This window comes from Astatotilapia calliptera, chromosome 18, assembly GCF_900246225.1.
Source record: "Astatotilapia calliptera chromosome 18, fAstCal1.2, whole genome shotgun sequence".
NCBI classification, from domain to species: Eukaryota; Metazoa; Chordata; class Actinopteri; order Cichliformes; family Cichlidae; genus Astatotilapia; species Astatotilapia calliptera.
Window position 1 is genome coordinate 17,990,270 of NC_039319.1, and position 26,420 is coordinate 18,016,689.

The window sequence follows — 26,420 nt, forward strand, 5'->3', positions numbered from 1 at the left end:
AAGCAGCGAAGGCGCAAACAGTTATTTTTTTTCTTCACGAAAATCAAAGAAACATATTCGAAACAGCCTGGCTTTCTATTAGATTGCATGTTATCTGTCTGCGTGTATGTGTGTTTCTGTGTGTTTGACTCACGAATCAGCAGCTGGAAAAGCTTTTGAGTGCTGCAGTTTGAATGTATGCTGCCTCCTTCTAAACTTCTGCCTAAATATTGAATGAGCTCCTATTGAAACCTCAGCCCACAGGTGTAGCTTCTATAATGGAACCTGTTGGTGTCCTGTTTTCATTAACAGTTTGACAGCTTCTGGTGACAGCACAGAGTTTTTAGGAATGTTTGGTTGTGTTTGTGTGTGTGTCTGTAGAGGGGGGTGTTCAGTTGACAAAATCATGCATTTTGCATGTGAGCAACTGTGTGTGCCGGAGAAAAAAATGGAAAGAAACAGAATGCCAGAGAGTGGGCGTTAATTGCTCTGTGTTCTGTTAACTAATTCAGATTAAATTGTGCTCAGTATGAGGCTATAGGGAACACTGTGAGGTGATGTAATGGCACAAACACACACACACACACTACTTGTGAGTTTACATAACTGAGCTTCTGGCATTGATGGCATAATTTAGGTTGAAAAGTGCTTCACCAAAATCAGCTCGTTTGGCCTATGGAGCAGAAACATGTCGACAATAAAACTAGTTGCATAACAGCTGTTCATTGTTTTTTTTTTTTGGCTCAAATGCAGCACTGAATACACAAGACTCATAATAAAGGTTAATTTCACTGAGGTGATGAGGGTTATTCACTGTGACTGCTGACTGGTCAGCGCGTAATGAAGTGTAGCATCTGTAAAAGTGGAACTCATCTGACTGCTTCCTGTGCCTCAACTTGCATGAAGTTTCTTTTCTCGTCTCTCCAGTGCAGTCACAGCACCTTTGAATATTTTAGGTGTAAAGTGTTTATTTTTGCGTCGCATTCATACATTTATAAAAGTGAGAGTGCGGAGTCGACAGCGGTACAGCAGATCTTTAACCGTGAAATCAGATCAATTTTTTTTTAAAGAAGAAAGAGACAGAGAGAGCGTGTGAGCTCTTTTGAAGGTTGAGAGGAAGTCGGGCCTCAGACGTGAAAAAAGGAGAGCTCGGAAAGCGAAAGGCACATGGGCTCATCTGCACATCACTGCAACTCACATAATACACAGCTATCACACGCACAAGCGCAAACGTTTCACTTTTGTTGAAGAAAGGAGCGGTATGTCTTTATTCCCATCCAGCGATTTCTATATGCGACCGGCCTCGACTTGCTTTGTTTCTCTGTGCAAAACACTTTGCACGAGACAACAGCAGGCAGCATACTTCCTGCTTGGATGGGAAGCTTGGAAAATATAATGCTGACTGTGTAGCTCCAACAGTGACCTTGCTCGTTGGAAATATCAGCTTCAAATGCGAATGCCCGCCTTTATGTCTGCTCTTTAATGGTGCGGAGACAGAGGCAGAGAGATAAAGATGTCATAGCAGAGGAAGTAGCGTGCAGGGAGCAAACACATCTGAGATTTGAACACTGTCTGTAATGCAGGCTGTGCACTGCATCCATACAGACTTAATAAAACTTGTATAGGGGAATAGAGGGAAACTTTTTCTCTCTCTTTAAAAAAACCAAAAAAACAAAAGCTGCCTTCATTAGGAAAGTTGTTACACGCCCAGGAAATGTACCTACATGCTCTTTATCTGACACGCCGTGATTATTGCTCTCTTTTGTTGAGCACCACTGCAACACTCTCGCATCATTGATTATCATGATGGTTTGAAGGCGCCGCACAAATTTGCCACTGCACAATATTTTTTTTGTTTCATGCCTCCTCCATTACTGTACTTGTTGTTGTTCAATGCTATTGGTTATTGTCTTGTTCAAGGTAGCAGGGCTGTAATTTAAACCACAAGTACCCATTCAGACAGGGGGGGGGGGGGATCAAAGGTGAAGTGCAGGGGAAAAAAGAGAACCTGTTACCAGGTGAATTAAATGGGTACACAAGCGTCATCAAATGAAATTTCAATGCTGCAGATTTTATTTTTTCCTGATTCCTTATCATATTAGGTCCTTATTTTTCTGCAGGTAATTATTCTGAAAGAAGACGAGCTGTCCCCTTTTTCCTCTTAACTGAAAATGGATTTAATTTTCAGGAGCATATTTAGAGAGAAAGCATTCAATTTGAAAAAGGGGGATTTTAAAAACAGCAAGGGGCACTTCCAGCTGATCTGTTCTCCAGTGATTCCACTTCAGTCATGCTGTTGTGTGCAACAGTTCTTCTGATGATTGAAAGATAGCCGAGCCAGTTTTGTTCAGAGGCAGGCAGCGATTTGAGTCCTCTCAAAAAACCCATCTTAACCTCCATCTTCCCCTCGTCCCTAGTGGATAGAGTCGGGGAGTTTTAATGCTTTATCATTTTTACTTTTCTCATCTCCTCCCCAGTTTCTGTTATCCATTCCAACAAAAACAAATGAAGAGGCACACACAGACGAGAATATACTTTTTTATATCTCTGCTTTTGTCTTTTTTCTGTGCGCCTGAAAACAACGCCCATTTCCCACTTTGTCCCAAGGCGTCTTCTTATCGTTGAGGCGTACAGAAATTATTTATTCTTTGCAGACTGGATTTCCTCCCCATCTGTCTTGTGAATTTTTTTTCCAGACTATTAACATGAGGATGGGTCACCCAGGAAATCAGTGCACCTTCAATCATAGCAACACTGTAAGCCTCTTTACCTTGATGTAGTTTTTAGTTCTGGGGAAACATTAAAGTTTCCCGCTCACTCCCAACTGGTCACAGCAGATGGCCACCTGTCCCTGAGCCTGGTTCTGCTGGATATTTCTTCCTGTTAAAAAGGAGGGTTTTTTCTCCCCACTGTCGCCAAGTGTTTGTTCATAAGGGGTCCGATGATTGTTGGTGTTTTCTCTGTAATGTTACAATAAAAGTGCTTTGAGGCGACTGTTGTTGTGATTTAGTGCTATAATAAAATTGAATTAAATCATTGCCTGCAATCATTTTTCAAAATTTGGCTCATTTCTGGGATCTCTAGTGTGCATGTAGTGAGGAAGAAGCTGGCAGTGTAGCAACAAGGTCTTTATAAAGGCCACAGAAGGCTTCAGTGACTTCAAGTAAATCAAAAGCAGCAAAATGAGGAGAAGCGAGACTACAAAGCAGCGACATGCTAAAGCAGCTTAGGCCTGAGTAGCACTGGTTTAGGCACCTGTCGATGACCGGATGGCAAATGGTTGGTGGTAAACTAAACACTGAGTGTGACGCAAATCAGAAACGGAGACGGCTTTCAAAATTCAAAATTAAGCCATTTGAACTGTTTTGGGTGCAGAGCTAAAGCACAACTTTTACTTTGAAGGGGAACTGTCTGTGTTTCCAGTTTGTTTTGCACTTTTCAGTTTCTCTGCCGCTTGCTGAGTAGTTTGCGAGTGTTTGTAGGTAAATCGTGTCTTCCGTGCAGACTATTGGTGACCGCAGCAATCTGCTACCAGTTTCACGACTGCGTCCAACTTCAAACAACTTCCAGTTAGAAAGGAGCAACTTTTCCTTTGTGACTGGTGTTTACCAAATGATCTTTGGCTGGTCTCTAGGCCAGTGTGCCTGGGGTCTTAAATAACACACACTAGGATGTGTAGAAGGCCTGATGTGGGGTCTGCCAGGACTGTAGGATGAACTTGACTTTGTGGCCTCCCTTCACATTTACCTGTCACATTCATAGATGGTGAAGTTTCTCAGTCTCATTTCTATTTTCACAAGAAAGAAAATCCACCTGGAGAGAGAACTAGTGCACAAATGAGCAAAAATAATGAGGTAAACTTGTTGTTCTTATGCCAAAATACAAGAAACAGAAATGCTGGAACCTTATTTTTAAATTGTTTGGCACACTTTGCACTGTTTACGTAATTTTTGCTGAATCTCTGCAACAGTTTTGATTGTCAAGTAGAGAAGACTTCTCTGTAATGTTGCTGTTTAGTGCCTACTGTAAGCTGTAGATGAGTCGATGGATACGTAATTTGCTTTTTGGGGGGTTTAACTTGGAGTATAGTTGCACAGCATTTCATCTCAGAACATGTGTGTTTTTAAGCCATGTTTCTGACTTTATGTGCAAGATAAAGAGTCTTAAAGATAAGAATCGTTTATCTGGACTGCCACTCATAATAAGATAAGTGCGGCCCTTACGTTACTTCTAAATGAGTGGCTGGCTGGGTGTAATATAATTTGAGACGGTCAACATACACAGTGCTGTTGCCTGCAAAGACTGAAGTGTCTAGACCACGGAAGAATAAAAGTACCTCATCAGTTACTGAATAATTTATCCCCAGGTGAACACAGATAATGGCATAAAAGCCAGCAGCATAAATCATTTAATATAGTTTTGACTTGTTGTGAAAGAACCACTCAGTGCACTTGTCTTCTTCTCACTTACCACTCCAGTATATCATTGGTGTCGCTAATACTACTGCCATGCCATCGCAACTACGACCACTGCCACTCACAGAAAATAAGTAGGTCAAAAGTTTTTGGTCCAGAGCTGTACAGGTCCAAGTTTTTATACTAAGAATGGCTCCAATGATCTTTTCCCTCATCTCTATAAAGGCATTTAACCTTTTTATGTTGTTTTTTTTGCGGTTTTAAATTCTCTCATTTTATGGTTTGTTATACTCTCCCCCCACTTTCGAGTTACGCTGCAGCTGCACCCAGCTGTACACCATCAGTTCATCAGCACCAAATGGTAGAAAGACAAAGTTAGCACTGAGATGGTGAGCATTAATCAGTGAAGCAGCCAGGGACGTTTGCTGAAAACATTCTCTGGGGATTGGAGCGCCTTGCGAGCTGAGGGTCATCTTACAGATGGAGACGTTTGCTAAGTTTTTGCAGCTCTGCTACAGTAGCTTAGTCATATTATTAGATTCTCATCAGTGAAGAAGCACAAACGCTAAAGCTGTCTACAAAGCTGAAAAGAGAATAAGGTGCAGCAGAGCTTGTCAGTTTAACCAGCTGAGTTTCTTTATTCTTCTGTAGTGCCGACAAAAGGCGACCGAAACGATACAAAAGTTTTAACATGTTAAATTGTGGCTGCGAGAGAAACGACCCAAAGACTTTATTGCAAAGAATTTTCCTAACAGTGATGTAACGTAGCCCTACTTATCATTAATTTCACATCTAAGGACCAATTTATTACAATTCAAAAGCTTTTCCAGTTGCTAGTAATTAATTTGACAATAATTTTTTGACTGCACAGGCCTGTTTCACACCAGGACTCTAATCAGCTCTGCTGTCTTTATAAACATCAAATAATAAAGTTAAATTAGGAGAATTTTCCATGTTTTCAGTGTTTTGGATCACAAAGTCATGCACAAACAGATGTTTTCAGAGTATTGCGGTCCAAGACTCTTGCTTCACTCCTTTTCTATACAGTAACTTTACTCTCAATGTAAGTTCATGCTTCCTTTTTACTTTAATTCACCTACTTTGATTGTCTGTGTTATATAGAATAGCTCCCACAGTTTGATTCTCGTGAGTAGGATTGTCACGATGCCAGAATTTCAAACTGGATTCCGATAACCATACTGGTTGGTGCAAATGTATTTGGCTACAGCCCTGTTTATTTCCTTTGCTTCTGGTGACTTGGCAGCATATTATTGTTGCTGATCAAATAGAGTTGTTAATTTTGGCTGCTGCTGTCTGTCTACTTGTGGGTAGACTTTTGTCAGCTTCAATCTGGGGCTTTAGGAGAACAGTTTAGACACAAATAATTGTGGTGTGCTGTTAAGTTAACGCGGTTTATTGACGTTACAGACCAATTAATACTTCAGTACTGCTGTTGAAACAGGAGCTTTATTGATGAGGACAGGGATTTGGGCTTTTTAAGATGCTTCAGCACGTTTTTCGTGCTATTGTTCGGCTGGCAGCGAGGGGAAGAGCAGTGTGTGAAGTTTTGTGTCAGCTGGAAGAGGCAAAGATGCCACTGTTGGTATTAAAACTGTTGCAAATGAGTATCTAGTCTGATTATATGATTGTAATTTTTTTGCAACTTCCTACTTTACCTCAAAACTGCTATCATGTTTTCAGAGGTATAAAAAGTACTCTGGTTATCTTTGGCCATGACTGAGCGCGCTTCTTCTTAATGTTTTGATTACGTGTGCTGACTTATGTGCCCGGTTCTAAATACTAAAGAAGTGGCCTAACTCCTGTTCTCTTATCACATCCACAGCCAGGTTACTGTATGTCATCTAAACAGCCTGTTGTTTTCCTTTGTTTCAGTTGAGTTGCAGTTCAAAAAGGACAAAGGCTGGACGGGCACATTGAGGCTGGTGCCCTACTATTCATGAGCCAAAAGCCAGCTGGCATGAATTCTTAATCTCACTCGTGAATGGCCATGATTTATTGATGCTGTTCCAGAGGAAAAGTTTCCCCCTATGTCCAAAGGCTACTGCTTCACTCTGAAGTTTTACTGTCCCGAGACAGCGACTACATTACAGTGAAAGGATACATTGAGTTTCAAACATCTACATTCCCTTGTTTCCTTTTTTCCCCTAAATCCTAGGTTAATTTCTCAAGCCCCTTGTTTCCCACATGGCAGTCAGCGGTAATATTAGTCCCTGCTGTACTGTACCAGCGAGCACCATCTTCACTGCAAATCTGACTCAAACAGCTCTCTTGGTTCCCTTGGAAACCAGGTGCTCAAAGATCAGGAAAGATCCATTTCACACTTCAGCAGCGAGCAGAGAGACAAAGAGATGCTTAGACAAAGGGAAAGTGGGAGGGAGAGAGGATTAGAGAGAGAGAGAGAGTGGTAGGGGGGTAAAGGGAGCTTGACCTTAAAAGATGCCTTCTTTTTACAGCCCCTTTGTCTCGAAACAGAATGGAAATAGCAACAAATAGATCGGGAAAAATTCTTGTTGCGTCCTCTCTCTTGGGGTTTTCTGTCTTTTGAGAGATGCCAGTATGGGAATGGGTTTATTTAGATGTGTGTCTGTAGAGAAGAGGGTGGAAATGGCTGCAGTTCTAATTTATTGATGCAGCTTTTATTGTTATCAGCTGTAAGGCATGCATGCGTGCTCTTCACACACAGACTAACAGAAGGAGATGGCCTAATGCAGAGAGCCAGCCTGCATCTGAAATGCTGCTAAAGGTCAAGATTTCCACTTATACACAGATGCACTTTTTCACTTGTTAAGAGCTTTCCAGAAAACTCAACATCTCCCGCAAACTCCTACAGTTTGCTATATTCTGAAACACGTTGAACACCCGGGAAAAGAAACCATGCATCTAAGGTTAGATTCTATATATCTCTGTAGGGTTTGTTTTCTGGAAACTGTGGTGATAATTGTCATGCATTTTTATGTAAGTGAATAGAGTGGAGCTCTCTGTTCTGTGGTTGAGTAGGTGGGTGAAGCGTTGAGCGTTTTAAACAGGGATAAAGCACTCTGCACAGTTAAAGCAATCAGAGCTGAGACACTTTAATAACAGTGGGCTGTATGAGAGAGCAGCTCTATTTTAAAATATATGCTCTTAATGCTCTTAACTAAATAAATGTATACAACATAGAAGCTCATGCTGATGATCCTAACAGAAACGACAATAACTTAGTTATTCTGAAACAAGTCCTTACTGGTTTATACCCTCATTTTATTATATATACATATTCTACTGGTCGTATATCAAATATCTAACCAGTCATTCACATGGCAGCAATTCAATGCATTTAGTCATGTAGATGAGGCCAAAAAGACCTGTTAAGGTTCAAATTGAGCCTGAAAATAAGGAAAAATGTGATTTTGAACGTTTTATGGTTTATTTATTTCAGAAACTGCTGATCTGCTGAGATTTTTCCCACAAAGTCATCTCTAGGGTTTACAGTGACTGGTCTGAAAAAGGGAAAATGTCCAGTGAGCGGTAAATCTCTGTGTGGAAATGCCTAGTCAGAGGTCAGAGGTTAAAGAAAAATGGCCACACTGCTTGAAGCTGATAGGAAAGCTATAGCAACTAAAAAAAAACTCATTACAACCAAGGTATGCAGAAAAGTATCTCAGAATGTACAACATGTTAAACCTTGAGATCGTGCCGCTATAACAAGCCTGCAGTACGAGCAACCTTCATGAAAATAATCACGGCAAAGCATTTAAACAGACATTATTAACACAATTGTACATGTAAAAACATGTTAGTCATATTGCTTAATCGTGTCTGGCGATTAAGGACCCTGGAAAGTACTTCATACCTTCCTTGCCCACAAGCGACTTCTTGGCTTTAAATATATTTTCTCCTCCTGCTGGTAATGCAATTTCTGCATCGGTGTCCATTTCATGCTTTGGCGAGGCAAAGCATGAAATGGACACGATGGACTGGCGTGTCTATTACATGCTTTGCCATGATACTGGGTTGGGCTACAGCAGCAGCAGATCACATCAGATTACAGTACTATCAGCAACTAAGCATCATTTAAAAATCACAGCCTGTCTGAAAATTGTTGCTCGCCACCTCCATCTCTTTATGAGGACAGTGTACTCATCTTCTGATGGCTGCTTCCAGCAGGAAAGTGCACCATGTCACGAAGCTCAAATCATCTCAAACAAGTTTCTTCAACATGGCAATGAATTCACTGTACTCAAATGGCCTTCACAGTCACCACAAAGTGCACTGGTAATATCGTCTTTAGACTGGGAGCTTTGAGCTTTTTCTAAACCTAAACCTAAGCAAATGTTGTACCATGAACTCCTTCGTCCAGGTCGAATGTTGATGTGTTTCTGTAGCCTGCCTACCTCTGAATGTGAACCTTTTTACTCTTTCAAAGTGAAAGCAGCCATATAGGTCTTTAAGAAACACTTTTATAATCACTAAATCAAAAGACCCATTCATTTTAAACAAGACATACTCCGATTTACTACTATAAGACAGAAAAAAACGATAAAAGTTGGTAAAGCCTGTTCTGTAGTGAGTTATGGTTACGTTTTTACAAACCACAGCATTGAATAAATATGTACTTTATGTAATACAGTACATAAGTTTCACAGCTCTGAGGTGGAAATGCATTCATCTAATAAATTCAGACAGATAAAGGCCATCTCATATTGGTAAATGTTCAGTACAGCTTCTTACAGCGTTGAGTAGCTTTGAGGCTCACCCTCAGTAAGTGCACTACTAATGCTCACCTTGTTGCAGTGGCTTTGTTGAATGGGCGTTTTAAACAGCTGTGGCAGCTGTTTTGACGGCTCTGTTGTCCACCGTGTAGCACAATAAACATCGATCTGATCTTAGTCAGGTCGGTGTTATGCATCCAGAAATATTGACATACCACTTTAATGGTGGCAACCGTTTCAACCTGAGCTGTTTTAATTTTTTAAATTTTTTATTTATATATTTTTACGGTGAAGAAGGCAAACGTCCAGCAGTCTTTGATTGTCTATTGATCAGGATTGCGGAAAAGCTCTTTGACTCGTAATTGAATGTTCGACTGTCTGTTTACAGAAACTGCCATCCTGGAAGGAAGCTGCTGCTCCTGTTTGTCAAATCATATGTATTCTGCAATTGCACTAGCCCACAGGACCTGTGGGAGATGCATTTGTGATAGAAATGGCGCTCTGCTGTCATTATAGCTGCATTTGTCATAGGTGGAAGAATTGCTGTAACTAAATGTCACAGTGTTTAGAAATATTGTGATGGGAGATTTTTTTTTTCCTTACTTTGTTATGTTGATTATTTCCAAATGCCACGTGTATTGATTGATGTGTTACGCTGGACTGGATCCTGTTACATTTTTCGCACAGATACACAGACAACTCTATGAAGTGAAAAGTTAGCGGTTGCTGAAAGGAGGTCATTATCAGCAAAGCTGGTCGGAGCATCAGCGCCTTTTATTTCTGGTTCGGTCAGAAGTCTGAAGCGATTGCAGATATCGTGTCTTTCCTATTGGGGCGAGATAACACAGGGAGATTAATATCTTATGAACCCAGCATACGACTCCATACACGCTGTTGTGAAAATCCTTACCTCTGCAGCAATGCATCAGCTTATTGATGTGCCTGCTGTTTTTCTATATGTACTCACTGCCTTCGCTATTGATTTGCTTTGCTGTGAGACAAACTGTGCAGAGACAGTAGGTGCGCAAGCAAAGTAAATACACACAGGTGCCGTACACACAGGATCATTTTAAACATTTACTGTATCGTAACTTGCTAAAGTCTTCAAATATATAAGAAGCGCTGTCTCTGCTCACCAGTTGAGCTGTCTGCTTCTCTCTCCCGTGTACACGCACCCCTCATTAACTCGTGAGTGGTTCACTGAGCCCCTCCGTACCGTATAACCACTCTCCTGACTGCAGGCAGAGAGAGACCAGGGCTAATTGGTAACATGGTTATGAGCAGCTGGACTGATACGGGTGGCTGAAGCTGCTCACTTGTCTCACTGACTGTGACCAGAGGCATTAATGTTCAAATGTGCGTGTCTGTTTGTGCGGCCACATAGCTGGCAAGCATGATGCACGGAAATCATATCTGGCTGCAATTTCTAACCTCGACCCTTCAACACGCTGGGTGCAATAGAGTAGAGCGATACCCTAATGGGTCGCTTCAGAGCCTTCACTTTAAACACTTCAATTACAATTAAATTAATATAACTTTGCACACCAGTATATTAGCAATAACCCATAATTATAGTGTTAAAGCATGTTTTTGACCAGAATTTAGAAATTCTAGCAGTTAATTGGTCATCAGCACGTGTCGGGTCAGACTGCTCAGTGCTCAGAGAAACTGCAAAATAATCAGGAGCTACATCTCAGAATGTGCAGGCCTCAGTTAGCATGTTTAATGTTAAAGTTCATGACAGCACAATTAGAAAAAGACTGAACAAGTATGTCTTGTTTGGAAGGGCTTCCAGGAGAAAGCTGCTTCTCTCTAAAAAGAACCTGGCAGCACAGCTTTAGTTTGCAAAGCTGCATCTGAATAAATCTCAAGACCTCTGGAACTACTTGACCTCTGAAAACCATATCAGTGTAAGGCCCTCATACCACCTGTCAAGCATATTGTTGATCATTGAGTTGACCATAAACTCCTCTGTTCCAGAGTCAAAAGCTTGTCCAAAACCAGGTCATGCAACAGTACAATGATCCTAAACACAGCAGCAAATCCACAACAGAATGACTGAAAAAGAAAAGAATCAAGGTGTTGCTTTGGTTCAGACCTCAATCTGATCTGAATGCGCATCAACAAATGGCCACATACCTCAATGAACTGAAGCGATGCTGTAAGGGCGAAGGGGCACAATTCCTCCACAATAATGTGAGAAACAAGTCATACAGAAAATGATTACTTCAAGTTATTGTTGCTAAAGATGGTTATTCAGAGGACTGCTTGTGTGCACCTGTAAAACCTCACTCTCACAGTTCATTTCTCTCTGCCACTGTCTGCTGAAGGAAAAAAATGGCAATAGTGCCTTCCTCTGTGTTTAAATGGTAAATGGTCAAATAACTGGAGCAGCTGTGGAAACTCTGCCCTGTACGAGAGTGAGAAGGTTGGTGAGGAGATGGGCTGTGGTAGTTATTTTATTGATTGTTTCCATTTCTGTAAAAGTCACACAGTGTGCCACTGAACTGAAAACAGCAAGCTCTTTTAGAAAGTCGCAGGTCTCTTTTTTCTGCTTACACAGACCTGCAACTGTAACACTGATTCACCTTTGGCACAACACTGACCCAAGACATACTGCCAGGACAATGCAAAGTCATGACTATCCAGAAGGGCCTAGCCTGAGCTTTAAGCCTTGTGGGGAGACCTAAAGATGGCGTGCAAGTCAGTAAAAGGCTTATTTTAAATTACAAATTTTAGTTTTTGAGTTTCAATAAACTGAAAAATAGAGTCTTAAATATACAGCATACTAAAGTGCAAAAAACAAAACCCCAAAGTTGGACACTAATTTCTAAACGATCTATGTGTCAGATGAGGACATTTCTAAATAGTCTAATCGGTCTTGAAAATGGAAATATTTGACATGTGTGCCCGGCAAGCGAAGTTACCCCCCAATCTTAAAGGCAGAGTGAGTGAAAGCCAGCTCCGAGTTCAGGAGGTTAGCACTCATCTGCAGTTATTCCAGAAAACTGTCTGTTCCTGTTGCTTTCTAATGGACGCAGTGTGTCAAGAGGCGGTTGATGGTGCGTGCTTGTGCCGGCAAATCACACAGTAAAGCCACTCGAGGGCTTTTACATTGAAATACTTGAAGATGTGTTTTTGATTGTTGGTCAGTCTTCTCACTGCTGCATGCTGCACTTTTGGACTTAAAGTGTTTTGTGTGTCCTGTGGATTTTTGCAGTACGTGCGTTTCAAACAGTGTTGATTAGCCATCTACCATCTGCTGGGCTCCGTGAGGAGAGCAGCTCATTATTCTGCCTGTTGTGTCTGTGTTGAAGCCGTAGCGCCGCTCCAGCTATCAGGCGAAGCTGCGGGGACTCTTCGTATACGAGCAGCGGGGAGCAACTGGATGATGCGCTGTTACTGCGCACAAGTGGCTGAGTTGTCAGCATCTGTCTGACAGAATGAGCTGTCCTCCGGCCAATCTCTACCTCCAACTGTGACAGTACAAAATAGTTCTTTTTTTATTTATGATGAGGTGAACTCTAAACCATTGTACAAAAAATACAATCTCCTGAATGTCATTGTACAACATCTTCTACAGTGAAGTAGAATTGTAGCACTGGAAGTACTTTATTTGCTGCCTATGGGTGCTTGATAGGTGGTATTTTTTCGCTTCTGTTTGTTTTTGCCTCATTGTAATTTAATATTTATGTTTTTCAGGACCTTGTTGGCAGCGCCCCACCTCAGAGGAACTGGAAGGGAATAGCCATAGCCCTGCTGGTCATCCTGATCATCTGTTCTCTGATTGTCACCTCTGTTATCCTGCTCAGCCCTGGTGTGTATAGCCCTCTAGGAAATGCACACAAATACACAAACCTGCATGCAAATATGTTAACACTCAGTGGGTGTGTATTTCCAAGGATGCCAAGGATGCTTAATCCTCTTAGGTTATTATATTTATTCAAACAAAATGAGTAATTTGCATCACGTTACATATCCAGCTTCCTAGGAATTATGTGCATTCATAACTGACTATGGCAAGGATTTAAACTCATGCAAAAATTACAGTCTTCTCTTTAATATTTCCAGATACTGTACTTTTACTGTACTTAAGTGGTATTTTCAAGTATTTGTACTTGAGTTTTATTTATTTGACATATTTTTTACTTTTATTCCCTACATTTTTACACAAATATCTGCACTTTTTAATCCTTACATTTTCAGAACAGGACAGGAAGATGAGAGGATAGATTTAAAGATAAGGAGTTCTCAGTGGTATATGCAGTGTTGTGGAGTAACGGAATACATGTATCGCCGTTACGTATTTAAAATACAAAATATGAGTAACTGTATTCCGTTACAGTTACCGTTTAAAAAGGTGGTATTCAGAATACAGTTACTTTGTTGAAATAAATGGATTACACTGCGGTACTTTCCTGTTTAATATTGTCGCGGGTCAGGACTGTTTGGGTTTTGTTTGACAGCTACGTGCTGTTGTTCCAGGCGGCAGCGTTACGGTTGCCATGGTTACAGGGCGACGCTCTCTCTCTCTCTTTTGACTGTGTGTTTCCTGAGAGCCTTTTCGTTGTTGTTGTTGTTGTTGTGCTAAGCTAACAGGCTGAATGCTACAAGCATAGCTCTAAAGAATGTAGCATCAAGGGCAGTGTAGTCCGTGTTGCAGGGAGAATGGACTGCCATACACGTTATGGGTCTGTGAGCGCGAGGAGGGAGAAAAAGGGGAGTAGAAAGGTACGAGTTGTCATTGAGGAAAAACGGGAGCTGGAAGCATGTAAATATAATAATAACCACTGCAGCCAAGAAGAGTGCCTGACGAGCCCAGTTGTAAGTAAGCTATACTCGACTGTACACCGTGTTCGTGTTTTCCTCCGAAAACAATAAGTTCCGTTGGAGCAGTCTTTCAACGCCTCTCTCTGTCTCTCGCAAGAAAAGTTGACCCACACAACAAAGTAAAGCTATTTTTCGGCTACGAGCCGACAGGGACCCCGCCGTATTAGTCAGAGGTCCCTTTACTACAGTTCGGAGACGCGGACCTTCAGTAATAGTAATAAATCACACAGCAATAGTACATTCACGTTGTTGTAAAAAGCATGATAATATATTAAGTAATCCAAAGTATTCAGAATACGTTACTGTCATTGAGTAACGTAACGGAATACGTTACGTTACAGAATACATTTTGGGGCATGTATTCTGTATTCTGTAATGGAATACATTTTAAAAGTAACCTTCCCAACACTGGGTATATGATAAACTGGAAATATAAAGCTTACATGTAGTGTCCTCATTTTTTAATCTTATATCGGATCTGTATATGAAATAAAGTTATTTTTTCATATTGTGAAACGTCCAGCAAACCAATCTAATTTTTATACTAACTTTGTGTTGTTCAAGTGCTCTGGAGCTTGGTGCAGGATAAACAGGTTAGCTTGTTGTACTGTGGTGAATTCAGTAACTGAATTCAGTATTTAGACCAGCTGCATACGGTCTAGGATAAAGACAGAATAAATACTATACTGTCAGTGTAGTTGATGGAAATCTGCCAAGAAAGTATACAAAAATCAAAACATCTGCTTGCCTGTTGCTGAGTTCAGTTGTGTAAATCCACCAAGAGCAGCAGTCTGGAGCTCACAACAAAAATTAATATGTTTCTTTTCTCCAACACTGAGCCAATACAACAACTTAGTGTTCCTAAGATAATTTGTTGTGTTGCCGAATCCCACTTCAACCCTTGTATTTTTTGTTTTAGTTGTGGAAGTGTAATCAGAAATAAAGTTTGTATTCCCGTGTACTAAAATTAATCTGTTATTGCATTAAAATATCATTAAGTTCATTTAGATTTGCACAACAAGAGCTCTAGAAAAGCTGCTTTTTACTGTTGGACTTTGAGTTCATTTCAGAGCATGTAAAGTAAATAAGATACATCAGAACTCTTACTGGAGTAGTTTTGAACACAGTTTTGAAGTATCTGTAGTTTTGCCACCTCTGAATTACTCTGACATGTTGATATTCAGCATTCAGACAGATGAGCTATAAATCAGGAGCTCTCTGGCTGAGGTACCAGTGCACACAATATTCCCATTTCTAAACCTATTTACTTATATGTATTTTAGTGCTGTCAGTGTTAATCTCGTTAAAATGACGTTAACGGCATAACAGTATTAACGTGGCAAATCTCCGTTAGTGAGTTAACACGTGAGGCTGCACGGCGTCAACGCCGTTAGCTCATTAACGCGTTAGCACGGTTAGCTTGTTAACACGCTAGCGCCGTGCAGCCCCATGCACAGGGCGATCCGCGTTAACTCGCTAACGGAGATTTGTGCATTAACGTCATGTTAACAAGATTAACGCTGACAGCACTAATTAATTTATATTTCTATATTTTTATTTATGTATTTATAACAGTAGCTCTTTTTTCCTTTTTCAAATGTATCTATTAGTATACTGTAGGTGGGGGGAGGGATTGAAACTGTGGTCTCAGTGAAGCATGGAGCTATGGAACTTTTTTTTTAAATAACTAACTAACACTGTCTAGTGTCTGTGTGTTTGAGAAGGGTGCCAGCTCTTTTCACTGCAAAATAAATCTACCTAAGGGTACTGATTAAAGAACCTTGAACTTGAACTTGAATAGCAAAACGCATTAGACAAGTGAGACGAAGCTCTGAGAGGGCAAGGCTCTGACAAAGCTACACAGTCACCTCAGCTGATTCTATAAAATAATAAATGCTAAAATAATTGCAATACAGTGTGCCAGAAGTTGCAGAAGTTATTGAAAATACCTCCACAAGCCTTGGATTCTCATGAGCAGCTAATCATTGTTGGCTGTGTCGTAATGTCGCACCAAAACCCATTAGAATGTGTGAAGCTTTTAAATTTTCCTGGCAAGAAATCAAGGTGAGGAGTGAGAAAAGTACTCTAGTTGTTTTTCAGTGCACACAAATTCTACACACATAGTGTGCAGAAGGAAGCATTTATCTGGCCGTAAAGAGAGGCTCGTGCTCATGACAGGATTTAAGCATTAATGGCGTCCGTCTTAGCCGGGCTGTAATGTTTGAACACTGGAAAGACAAAAAAGTCCAAACGGTAAATAAGTATTCCTGAACTGTGGACAGTTCTCTGAAACAGTTCGGGCTAAAACGCTTTCTGCTTTGGTGAATTAAAAGATGAGTTGAGTGTCCTGATTGGTCCAGAGTGCGGACGCATCTTCATGATTGTTAAGCGTAATTCTTTGTTTTCAACTACAGACTTTCTTATGGATGTGGAGCTGTAATGAAGCTACTGACAAGTGGATGACCTTTTGAACAAAAGTGATGGATCCTCTGATGCATCATTAAGACTAAAAAACAGGAAACATGGGAAGCCTCTGGTCCAGCTGAATCTTCTGGCTTAATCAAAACATTCATATGATTCACAACATTTTTTATGGCTGTTATAAACAGAAGCTTTGCAGAAAGAACTAAAATCAAGTCCTTTTTGCAGTTTGTGAACCACAAGCCATGTGCTGCCTACTTTACTTAGTACAGCCAATATCTCCAAAACAATCTACATGAACTCGTAGCACTGAAAGAGGCGTTTGCTGAATCTCCCCATTGCAGAGACGCCTCACATGAAATCGCAGTTGTCTTGATTTGACAATCTTTTTTCCACAGGGAACGGTTTTACAGAGGACATTGTTTCTCTGCTTGTGATTTTACACCAGTTCTACCAGTCATCTTCTCACTAGCTAATGGCCCTTTTAATGCGCAATTCCATTCAGGCCTGTTTAATGGAGATCATTATGCTGTAAGAACTCCAGCCATTTGTCAGATTGGCAAAGCATCAGAACACTGTTTGCCTCGTGCCGGAAATTAGCTTTCTCCTCCTCACTCTGCAGATTCTTACCAGGCAGGAGAGTTTCTATGACGTTTCAAGTCAGTAAACACTTGACAGCACTCGATGTGGTATTTACACGCGCACATCTCGCCGCTCAGTCACAACGCGAAGAGTGCCGAAGAATCTGTCAACTTACCATTTTGTACAGTAAGACCGGGCTGTCAGCCGTCGTGACAACTCCTGTCTTAACGGTGCTTTTCTAAGTAAAGGTGTTCTATAAGATGCCAAAAGGGTTCAAATGTTCACCATTTTTTCTTCCTCACATCCAGACTCACTCGCTTGTTGCCCCCCTGTTGTCTGCTCCACCTGCAGTTCAGCTGTCGGCTTCAGATCTCATTTTGGGTTTTGAGTCGCCAGGCAGCTGCTGAGAAACTCAGCAGGAAGATGGGAACTGATGCTCTTAGACCAACAGAGCAATACCAGAGGCTCTTTAATGTTTGCTCTTTGTGCTAAATTGACCCTCCTGTAGCAGGGGAGTAGTTGCTGGATTCCATCACCTCCAGAGACAGAAGAGGAATGTACAGTAAAACAAACGTGTTGATAAAAAAGTCAAAATATTTCCTTCAGTGTTTGCTATAAATAATAAAATAAAAAAAATCTGGCAAGACTGAAAGACAGCTATACCGCAAAATAATTTATGACCGTAAATATGTGGGCTTCTGTGTGTCATGTTCAATTTATGCATGTTTATCCTTTTGTGAAATGCTCTTGACAGGTGAAGATGACAGCCTGGCCCTTAAGAAGAAAGTAACCGTAGAAGATATTTTTGGTGCAGACCTTCACATCCATGACCCGGACGCTAAATGGCTGAGCGGTGAGTGAGCGAACGTGTGTTTGACGTTTAAAATCCGTCTCTCGTGTCAAAACACAGAACATATCCAGACGCTTTATGACAGCCGTCACACAGAACATAACATCGGCATCAAAATCAGGCGTACACGTACATGCAGCAGCCCGGTTTTTCCACCTATTATTCAAGTTCAGGCAGTTCAACTGCATTCGATAACTGTAAACTGTTCAAGGTTTAAAAAATAAATAAAAAAATAAAAATGTGGGTATCATCGTATAAATTCTAAAAGAAGTCCGGCCTTCTTCCAGCGATTAACAAGTTGGATAACTAACATATTTCCTGCAGCATTGGAGTTAGAGGAAGCCTTGAAAAGTTGTTGCAAAAGTGTCCAAACATTTTGTTGAATACTTACAAAACACTCACTTACAAAAGGTGTTGGAACACCCTGTGTTACTAAACCCGCTGATACATCATTAGGACTATAGTGGTGCAGAAGGAAGAAGTTTATATTGGCATTGAAATTATGGGGAAAAGCTGAGTAACGCAGGAAGCCCGAGGGTTCATCCTGCAGCAAAACACCTTCATTACATGGAAAGTCCAGCTCAAGCTGGTTTGGGATGAAATTAATGCAGGGGTGAAAGAAAAAAAGCCTGCAAATGATACACCACATTTTTGTGCTGACCTTTTCAAAACCACTGATTTATATTCATTGCAGAAAGAATTCAAATCATGAAATCAGTTTGGCTGCTGGATGAGAAGAAAAACAGTTTTCATTTAGGATTTGAAGATTTCTAGAGAGAAAATAAAACTCTATTTATTCAGATGTTGTAAAAACTTTGATTGGTAACATATTTTCTTGGTTTGTCCATACAGTATAGTACAATAGAGTGATTATATTTTCTCATAAAAGAAAAATAGATAGTCAAGTCACACACAGCCAACGTGCTAGAGCAAGCCCAAAGCCAGACACCCAGCAATAAAGGGAGGCATAGAAATGATTCATAAAGAACAAAGAAAAGCAAAATGAAGGAAAAAGAAAGAAATGGTGCAAAATATCTGATGCTAACGAGTGCAGTGTTCCTATATCTAAAGTTTTGCATTTATTGAACTGTCCTGTAAGGACATCATTTGTATCTTATAAGGATAAGATACAAATGAGGGATCGGTTTTGAGTAAGTTGCTGAGCGAGGTGCAACAGCACAAATAAACTGATATAACTGAGCAAATAAAATATGAAATATTTTTAAACCTGCTTGTTTCTAAAGCTAATGGAGTTCCACACTACCTCAAATAAACATTACAATTAGTTCAACAAACAATAACTCTGATTATTCACCTTAAACACACGTTACATCCTTGGAATCAGCCTTTAAGCCATGCAATACAAACTGAGCATGCTGTGTGCCAGTCAAAGTGAAAAGATGCACACTTAATCAGCGTCCCTGTGTCCTCTTTTGCCTTAATAAGGTAGAGAATAGGAAGCTGCTACCTGAGCTCATAAAAGCTAAGTCTGTGCCCCCTGGTGTTCAGCAGGAGAAGTGCTTTATGTTCTTGAATCAGCACTACTTTGTTCCTGTGATGGTAACTTTATAATAACATTGCATCATGATAGATAGATAGATAGATAGATAGATAGATAGATAGATAGATAGATAGATAGATAGATAGATAGATAGATAGATAGTAGGGGTGCAACGATACACAAAATTCACGGTTAGGTTCGGTTCGATACTTTGGTGTCACGGTTCGATATTTTTTCGATACAAAAAAATGTTCATGCATTTTTAATTTGTCATTTATTAAAATTATAAATATATATTTTAACTCAAAAGTACAGTTTTTAAATTTAACCCTAACCCTTGTGCGTGTTTTTTATTTTGACAGCGAATGCGCACCTGCGGACCACTTATGTGCAGCCCTGGTTATTTAGCTCGTCATATTGCAGCCACAGAAATTCTTTTGTCCATGAAACCATAAAGCTGCACTTTCTTTTTGCCTTATAGTCTGATTTGTCATAACTTCCCCGTTTTGTGGTAAGCTTTTCTTTGGCTGTCACTTCTTCACCCTGACCTGTCTTATTTGGCTCAGCAGAACTGAAATGCTTTTACACACGGACTCACATAAGCTCAGCGATTCTCTGCGCGATCAACCTCTCACATGTTTAAGCTGCAGGAGATTTCACTTGTCATGTTTGCATAGTAAGCTAACGATTAATAAGACGATGTCAGAGGAATTGGTGCACAAATTATCATCACTCACAGATCAGTGCTGTCGCTCTCTATACACAGTTCGCACGATTGCAAAGTGAAAGCAAAAAAACAAGCGCAAATTCAAACGCGACTTCAATATGTCACATATTGACAGTGGTTCACCGATGCCAATGACATAATTACCCAGCTACATTTCTGAAAGAATGCAAAAGCATTGACATATATTTTTCCTACAATAGCCCGACGGGCAGGGCAGAGATAGATTTTGGTAGCCCGACTGAAAAAATCGCTAGCTTCGGGACGTCGGGCTAGCGATATTGCGAGCCCTGTATCTGATTGAGGAATCACTCATCTTTGGAAAAGAGAGTTTATTACAGAGAAATGTCTCTTTCCAAAATAAAAGCTATACTATCCGCTTCAACGAGCTATATTCGGGCTATATTCTCAGCAGCATAAGGAGAATCATGTGCTAACAGCTGTCTAAATGACTCGGCTAAAGTTAGTAGCATGCTTGCTTTTTTTTGTCTGCTTCCACTTGTCTTTGCACTAGGATGATGTCGGCGTAAATGTGCAGTCATATTCGTTGTGTTCCCACTAGTGCTTTCAGGTTAATCTCGTTGAAATGACCTTAACGCCACAACACGGCAAATCTCCGTTAACGAGCTACCGCCGATCGCCCCGTGCATGGGGCTAGACGGCCAACACGTTAACGAGCTAACTGCGCTAACACACTAGTTCACATCAATGTAATTGAGCATTGCATGGCACATCCAACATACTGTTTTACTTTAGTCCATGACGCGCTTACCTTCAGGGTCATACGTCACATGAAAACCAAAATAATTCCAAATGCCAGATCTGAATGAGGTTCAATTTGCCTGTTGCAAGGAGAGCTTAACTTCTGTCTCGCTAGCTTGCCCTGCGCTCTTCCTTCTGACTATGCTGTCTGTGTTGAGCGCTCAGTGGATCTGCGCTGGACAGTGCAGCCTAGGCGGAGTAGTCGAACACAGATTCACTGAGCGCTCAACACAGACAGCATCGTCAGAAGGAAAATTGATAAAATAAATTACAAATGTTGTATTGTTCGATACATATGCGTACCGAACCGAAAGCACTGTATCGAACGGTTCAATATCGATACGAATATCGTTGCACCCCTAATAGATAGATAGATAGATAGATAGATAGATAGAATCTTCTGCCTCCATCTCTTCTATCCCGACCATCCTCTGTCACACCCACACCAACCCTCTGCATGTCCTCCTTCACCACATCCATGACTCTTTGAGGTTTTCCTCTTTTCCTCCTGCCTGGCAGCTCCATATTCATCATACTGTGTTTAATATATCCACCATCCCTCCTCTGCACATGTCCAAACCATCTCAGCCTTGCTTCTCTAACTTTGTCTCCAAACTGCACGACCTGAGTTGTCCCTCTGATGTACTCATTTCTAATCTCGTCCCCCTTCAACTGTGCCACCTGCAGTTCTGCCTCCTGTAATAAATAACACGAACAGTATAAATATAAGAAACAGCAGCAAGAAGGTTTGATACAGAGATGTCTTTATGTCCTGACAGGCGTGTTCACCTGTCACAAATAAAAGAGAGCTGTTGTACTTTTTTTTTTTTTACAGAGGAATGATTTTTCCTGAGGTGTTCTTCATGTCAGCCCTGCTTCCTCTGTAGTGTGCAATGGAGTGGGTGCGATGGGTTTTCCATGTTCAGTGACCCCCTGTCTCTCACTGACTCAGTGCCTCCAGTGATGGCAATAATGATTCCAGTCTTGTTGATCCTGCTGGCATGTGTGGCACTGATGATGCCCTCCCAGTAAACAACAGCAAAACAAATGGCAAGTGTTGCCACAGACCACAGAAGTTACCAGTAGTTACTTCTTTTTAAGATTCATATCATACAGAGTGAATAGTATAAGAAGTTTTTAAAAGCACAACAAAGTTAAACATTAAAGCAGTGTTTTCTACCCTTTTGTCTTCTGGCTTTAGCTTACCCAGTACAAATGTCTCTGATTTTAATAGCTCATCCAAATCGTTTTTCCCTCTGAACTTCATTCTCAGTTTCATTCAGCAGGGTGTTAAATATTTAAAGCGCTACATTATGACACTGAGTGGATACTTGGGTAGGGCAGGGGTGTCAAACATAAGGCCTGGGGGCAAGAAACAATCTGGCAATCACTACAATCTGGTCCACTGGACATTTGGAAAATGTTGAGTGTTTTCCATTCATATTAAACCAAACTAATTAAGTGATAGATCCACAATTAAATGACAGAAAAGTTCCTGTTTTTTTCTTTTAGAAATTTCTGTTTTTAAAAAACGAAACAAAAAAAACACCCCAGATTTTTCTGTGAATTAACAAAAACTATATTTTATAATTACAGGATAGTCTGGGCAATGAACTGCTAGAATGGTTTCTGTAATTTTACACATTTGTCATGTAGCCTCACTGATCCAACCCACTTAAAATAAAAGTGGGATGATGTAAAATTAGTTTGACGTTCCTGCTGTAGGGGCTACAATGGTTGTAGTGTACATTAAATATGAATAACTTTACATAACGGCATATTACGTCACACTTGTTTTTGTTGCTCAACAAACTTATGTAAAGTAAAAATGAATAAAGTAAATAAAGCAAAATGAATGCTGATGCAATACTGTTCGCATAAAAGTAAATACTGCACAGAGAAGGCGCTGCCTTGGTGGAGGTTTGGGACCTTCAAAATAAAGTTCTGATTCAGATTTCAATAAACTTTTAACTCATCAAGTATCTCAATGAAAAACACACAGTCTAAGTCTAAAACAAAAAAAATAAATTGCTTGTAGTTTGTTTTTGTGCTCCCCTCTCTGTATCCACTACTTTTTCAAATTTCTGTTTGCCGAGAGATGAGAAGAAGGCGATTGATTAGGGGGGAGAAAAAGCATATTTGGTCAGACATAAAATCAAATCTAGAAGATGAGTCATAAAACATTTATATTTTCTGAAATTTTTGCAAATCTGAGTTCTGCTTTATGGTTCTTACAGTCATACAGAAAGGCTGCCTTGATTAGGAAACAATGTTCAGATCTTCTTTGAGAAGTGAAAGTGCTGCGTTCAACCTCTTCGTAAAAGTCGTACTGCGGTTATTAGCTTGACACACACTGCATGAAAACACCTGAAGACTCGCATGCGTACTTTTAAATGCAGCTGTTACTTTTCATGTAGCGCACAAGCACAAAACGACCTTACATCTGTCCTTTTGTTCCACTGTGCAGATTGTTCGACTGATTACTTACATTACAGGCTTATTAACATATAATTAGTTAAGTTTGCGTGTTTCTGTGCCCTTCGCTCACAGCCCTGATGAAAACGTCCTCGGCACCTGACAAAACTCCAGGAATCAATTATGTGACATTGCATCTTGTCAGCTACATTAATGCAATCAACCCCCATTTGGCGCTAATGACCTTCTGATAAGATACCCGATGGGACAAGCTCACACTTGAGCAGTCCTCATCAATATTTTGTGGGCTACATTCACAGCAGTGCGTAATTGATCCCCACTGCTCTTTGATCACCGCTCGCATCGGTAGTCTTTGGACTCACCTATGAGTTTCTCACAGACTCCGATTCAAAGGCAAAGTATTCGACCTTCGGATTGATCTCTAAAACAAAGAGCTCCCACTGTCTGTCTGAAGCGCTCGTATCTTTGAAATACACACAGAGAACAGAGCATACGGTATATAACAAAACTCACTCCATCCTCATTAAATTCAATCCATTTAATCCAGTTTTACCCAAGAAAGCCCTAGAAGAGTGAAGGCAACTTTAAACAGAGCCCTTTCGCAACCAACAGCAGCAACAACAAAAAATTAGTACATCCCTCCTCAGCAGACTCCCATCCTTTTATATTTTGCATGCCCGTCTTTATATTTGATGATGGACTCAATCTTCTTGGGCAAAGATGATGCCAGACTGAGGAGAAATGTTCTCCTCTTTCTCGCAGATGTTTTTCTTTTATCTGTTCTTTGCTGCGGGGGTTTTGTTGCTCTACCTTCCACTTTTAAAATAATCCAAAGATTTTCCAGTGGTTTTCATTCAGCGAGCATCCCTGCCCGTGTTTTCAGTTCTTGTCTTCTTTAAAAACTTTGTGTGTGTGTTAGGCAGCATGTTTTCATGTTTGAAAATACCTCCTTCATCAGTGTTTTGTGATCGGTAACACAGGTCACTGGTCTTTGCCGTGTCATCAGCATTAGAGCCACTAATAATGTTTTTCTTTTCTTTTTCATGATGTGTGACAAACATGAAAAACACTTCACTCTTGACGAGAGGACAGCTTCACGCGACGTCCTTCTTCTTGTCTTGTTGTCACAGAAACCTGTCTCAATGCAAACTTGCATAAACTGCAAAATTATGCATTTTGCCCAAATCCTTTTGGCAATCCGGCTCCTCCCATACCTCAGCAGAAACAAGGGAGAGCAAAAATGTCCACAAAGGTTGATATGACACACTGCAACACAGTTTGAAGGTCACTTCCCAACAGGGTGCATTCATTCTACACTCCTACAATTTGTCCACATCTACTCAATCATCCAGAAAAGGCTAACAGAACTCCTTCACCTTTAGTCTAGAAGGAGTGGAAATGTTATTTAGGCAAGATCACTGTCTGAGTTTCTAATATTAGATAGGAGAGAGCATCCTAGGCACAGATTTTGAGAGACTCTTGTTAGAGACTGCTGGGTCATCGTGACCTCTAAGTCCTTATAAAATGGAGGGGCCTGCTCTGAAAAGAAAAGCCTTTCACAGTCCCTCCTAACCACTGCTACAGCAATGTTTCAGCTTAAGGTCAGTCCTCTAGTTTGCTCTGCTTTGTTCAGGTGAGTCCTTACCAGGTGGCGTGAGAAAGCAGTGGCTTTCTCAGGCTTCCATAAATATGTCCATGCAGTTAGCTTTAATTGGAACTGTATAATTACTTTTGTTGCTGTAGTCACAGATGAACTGATTTTTATTGCACTAAGGTTGTATTTTGAGGTCTTCCTTTGCAAGATAGTCTATTCAATTCAATTCAATTTTATTTATACAGCACCAAATCGCAACAACAGTCGCCTCTAGGTGCTTTATATTGCAAGCAGACCCTACAATAATACGTACAGAGAAAAACCCAACAATCATATGACCCCCTATGAGCAAGCACTTTGGCGACAGTGGGAAGGAAAAACTTCCTTTTAACAGGAAGAAACCTCCAGCAGGCTCAGGGAGGGGTGGGGCCATCTGCTGTGACCGGTTGGGGTGAGAGAAGGAAGACAGGATAAAAGACAGTTTTGTGTTGTTGTTTTTTTTAGTAATGAATAAAATCAAATACCTTACATGAACCTTTTAAAATAAAACTTTTCAATTAATTAAAATTCATATCACAGGTCATACATATGAGTGAAGTACACAAAGCAATGACGGCTTTGCCTGATGTAGCAGATAACTGAAATAGTGGCGCCTTTATTAGTCGTTAATATTTCAAATTAAGTTTTTGTAAATCAGCGTTTTATCATAGTAAAAACAAACTTTATGACTTCCAGCTGAAATGTTTCTCATAAAATTAATTAATTAAATTTGGCTGAAAATGACACATTTTATATGCATCTGTAGTTCCTGAAAATTGTCAATGATGGGATGTGAGACAAGTGCTTTTGAGTGACACAAACAGATGGTAACAAAATGTATTTTGCTTACCTGTTTCAGCCTGAGCAGAGCCGCTTTCATTGTAACAATTTTTTTTATTATTATTATATCTTTATAATCAGATATTATCAGCTTTAGGATATTGATATGCAAGTCTGTGAATTGTAATATTCAGGCTGATGAAGAAAATACAGTTAGTACAGCAGACACTTCCCTTTAGAGGAAAGAAGACATGAATCTCAGTGCTAAGCTAAGGTCGCTGGCACATTGAATACTCAGAGCCTTTCTAACACTGACCAGCGGGAGATACGTAATTCATTACTATTAGATCATAAGATAAACCTTGTAGTTTTCATATAAAACAGATGAAAGGCCTGTTTGGCAGCTTACTGCTGCTTTAAATTACAACTGGCTTCATTAAAAACACTTAGCTGTACATAACCTGCCCGGAACCATAATTTATACAAGCAACTAGCTGGTGAACTTGGTTGAGTCTTTGATGGCTAAAAAGAGATATTCCCATGAACCCCAAGTTATTTATATTGCTCTGTAACTGTTGGATGCATAAATAAATGATGAGTAATGTTGTCATATCAACTTAAACAGTAATGATGTTGAGTTTCAGTCTTTGTGCTTCACCTCTATGTTCCCAAAGTGCTCAAAAAATCATCCAAGAAAAATTTTAAAACATTTGGCAAATTGTATGTTAAACTGGATACTAAAGTGGAGTGGTGTAGGTGGTCATTACTACATTATTTCTAATTAGTAGTCATACT

General features: G+C 40.3%; 1 protein-coding gene across 4 annotated transcripts in view; it reads left to right on the forward strand.

The window, feature by feature from the left end:
• Positions 1-26,420, forward strand: part of LOC113009997 (dipeptidyl aminopeptidase-like protein 6) — a 97,264-nt gene that overhangs the window by 48,265 nt on the left and 22,579 nt on the right. For all 4 annotated transcript variants that reach the window (XM_026148743.1, XM_026148744.1, XM_026148741.1 and 1 more), the window contains exons 2-3: positions 12,809-12,923; positions 17,694-17,792. In XM_026148743.1, coding sequence (XP_026004528.1) covers positions 12,809-12,923; positions 17,694-17,792 — 214 coding nt within the window. The remainder of the gene's footprint in view (positions 1-12,808; positions 12,924-17,693; positions 17,793-26,420) is intronic.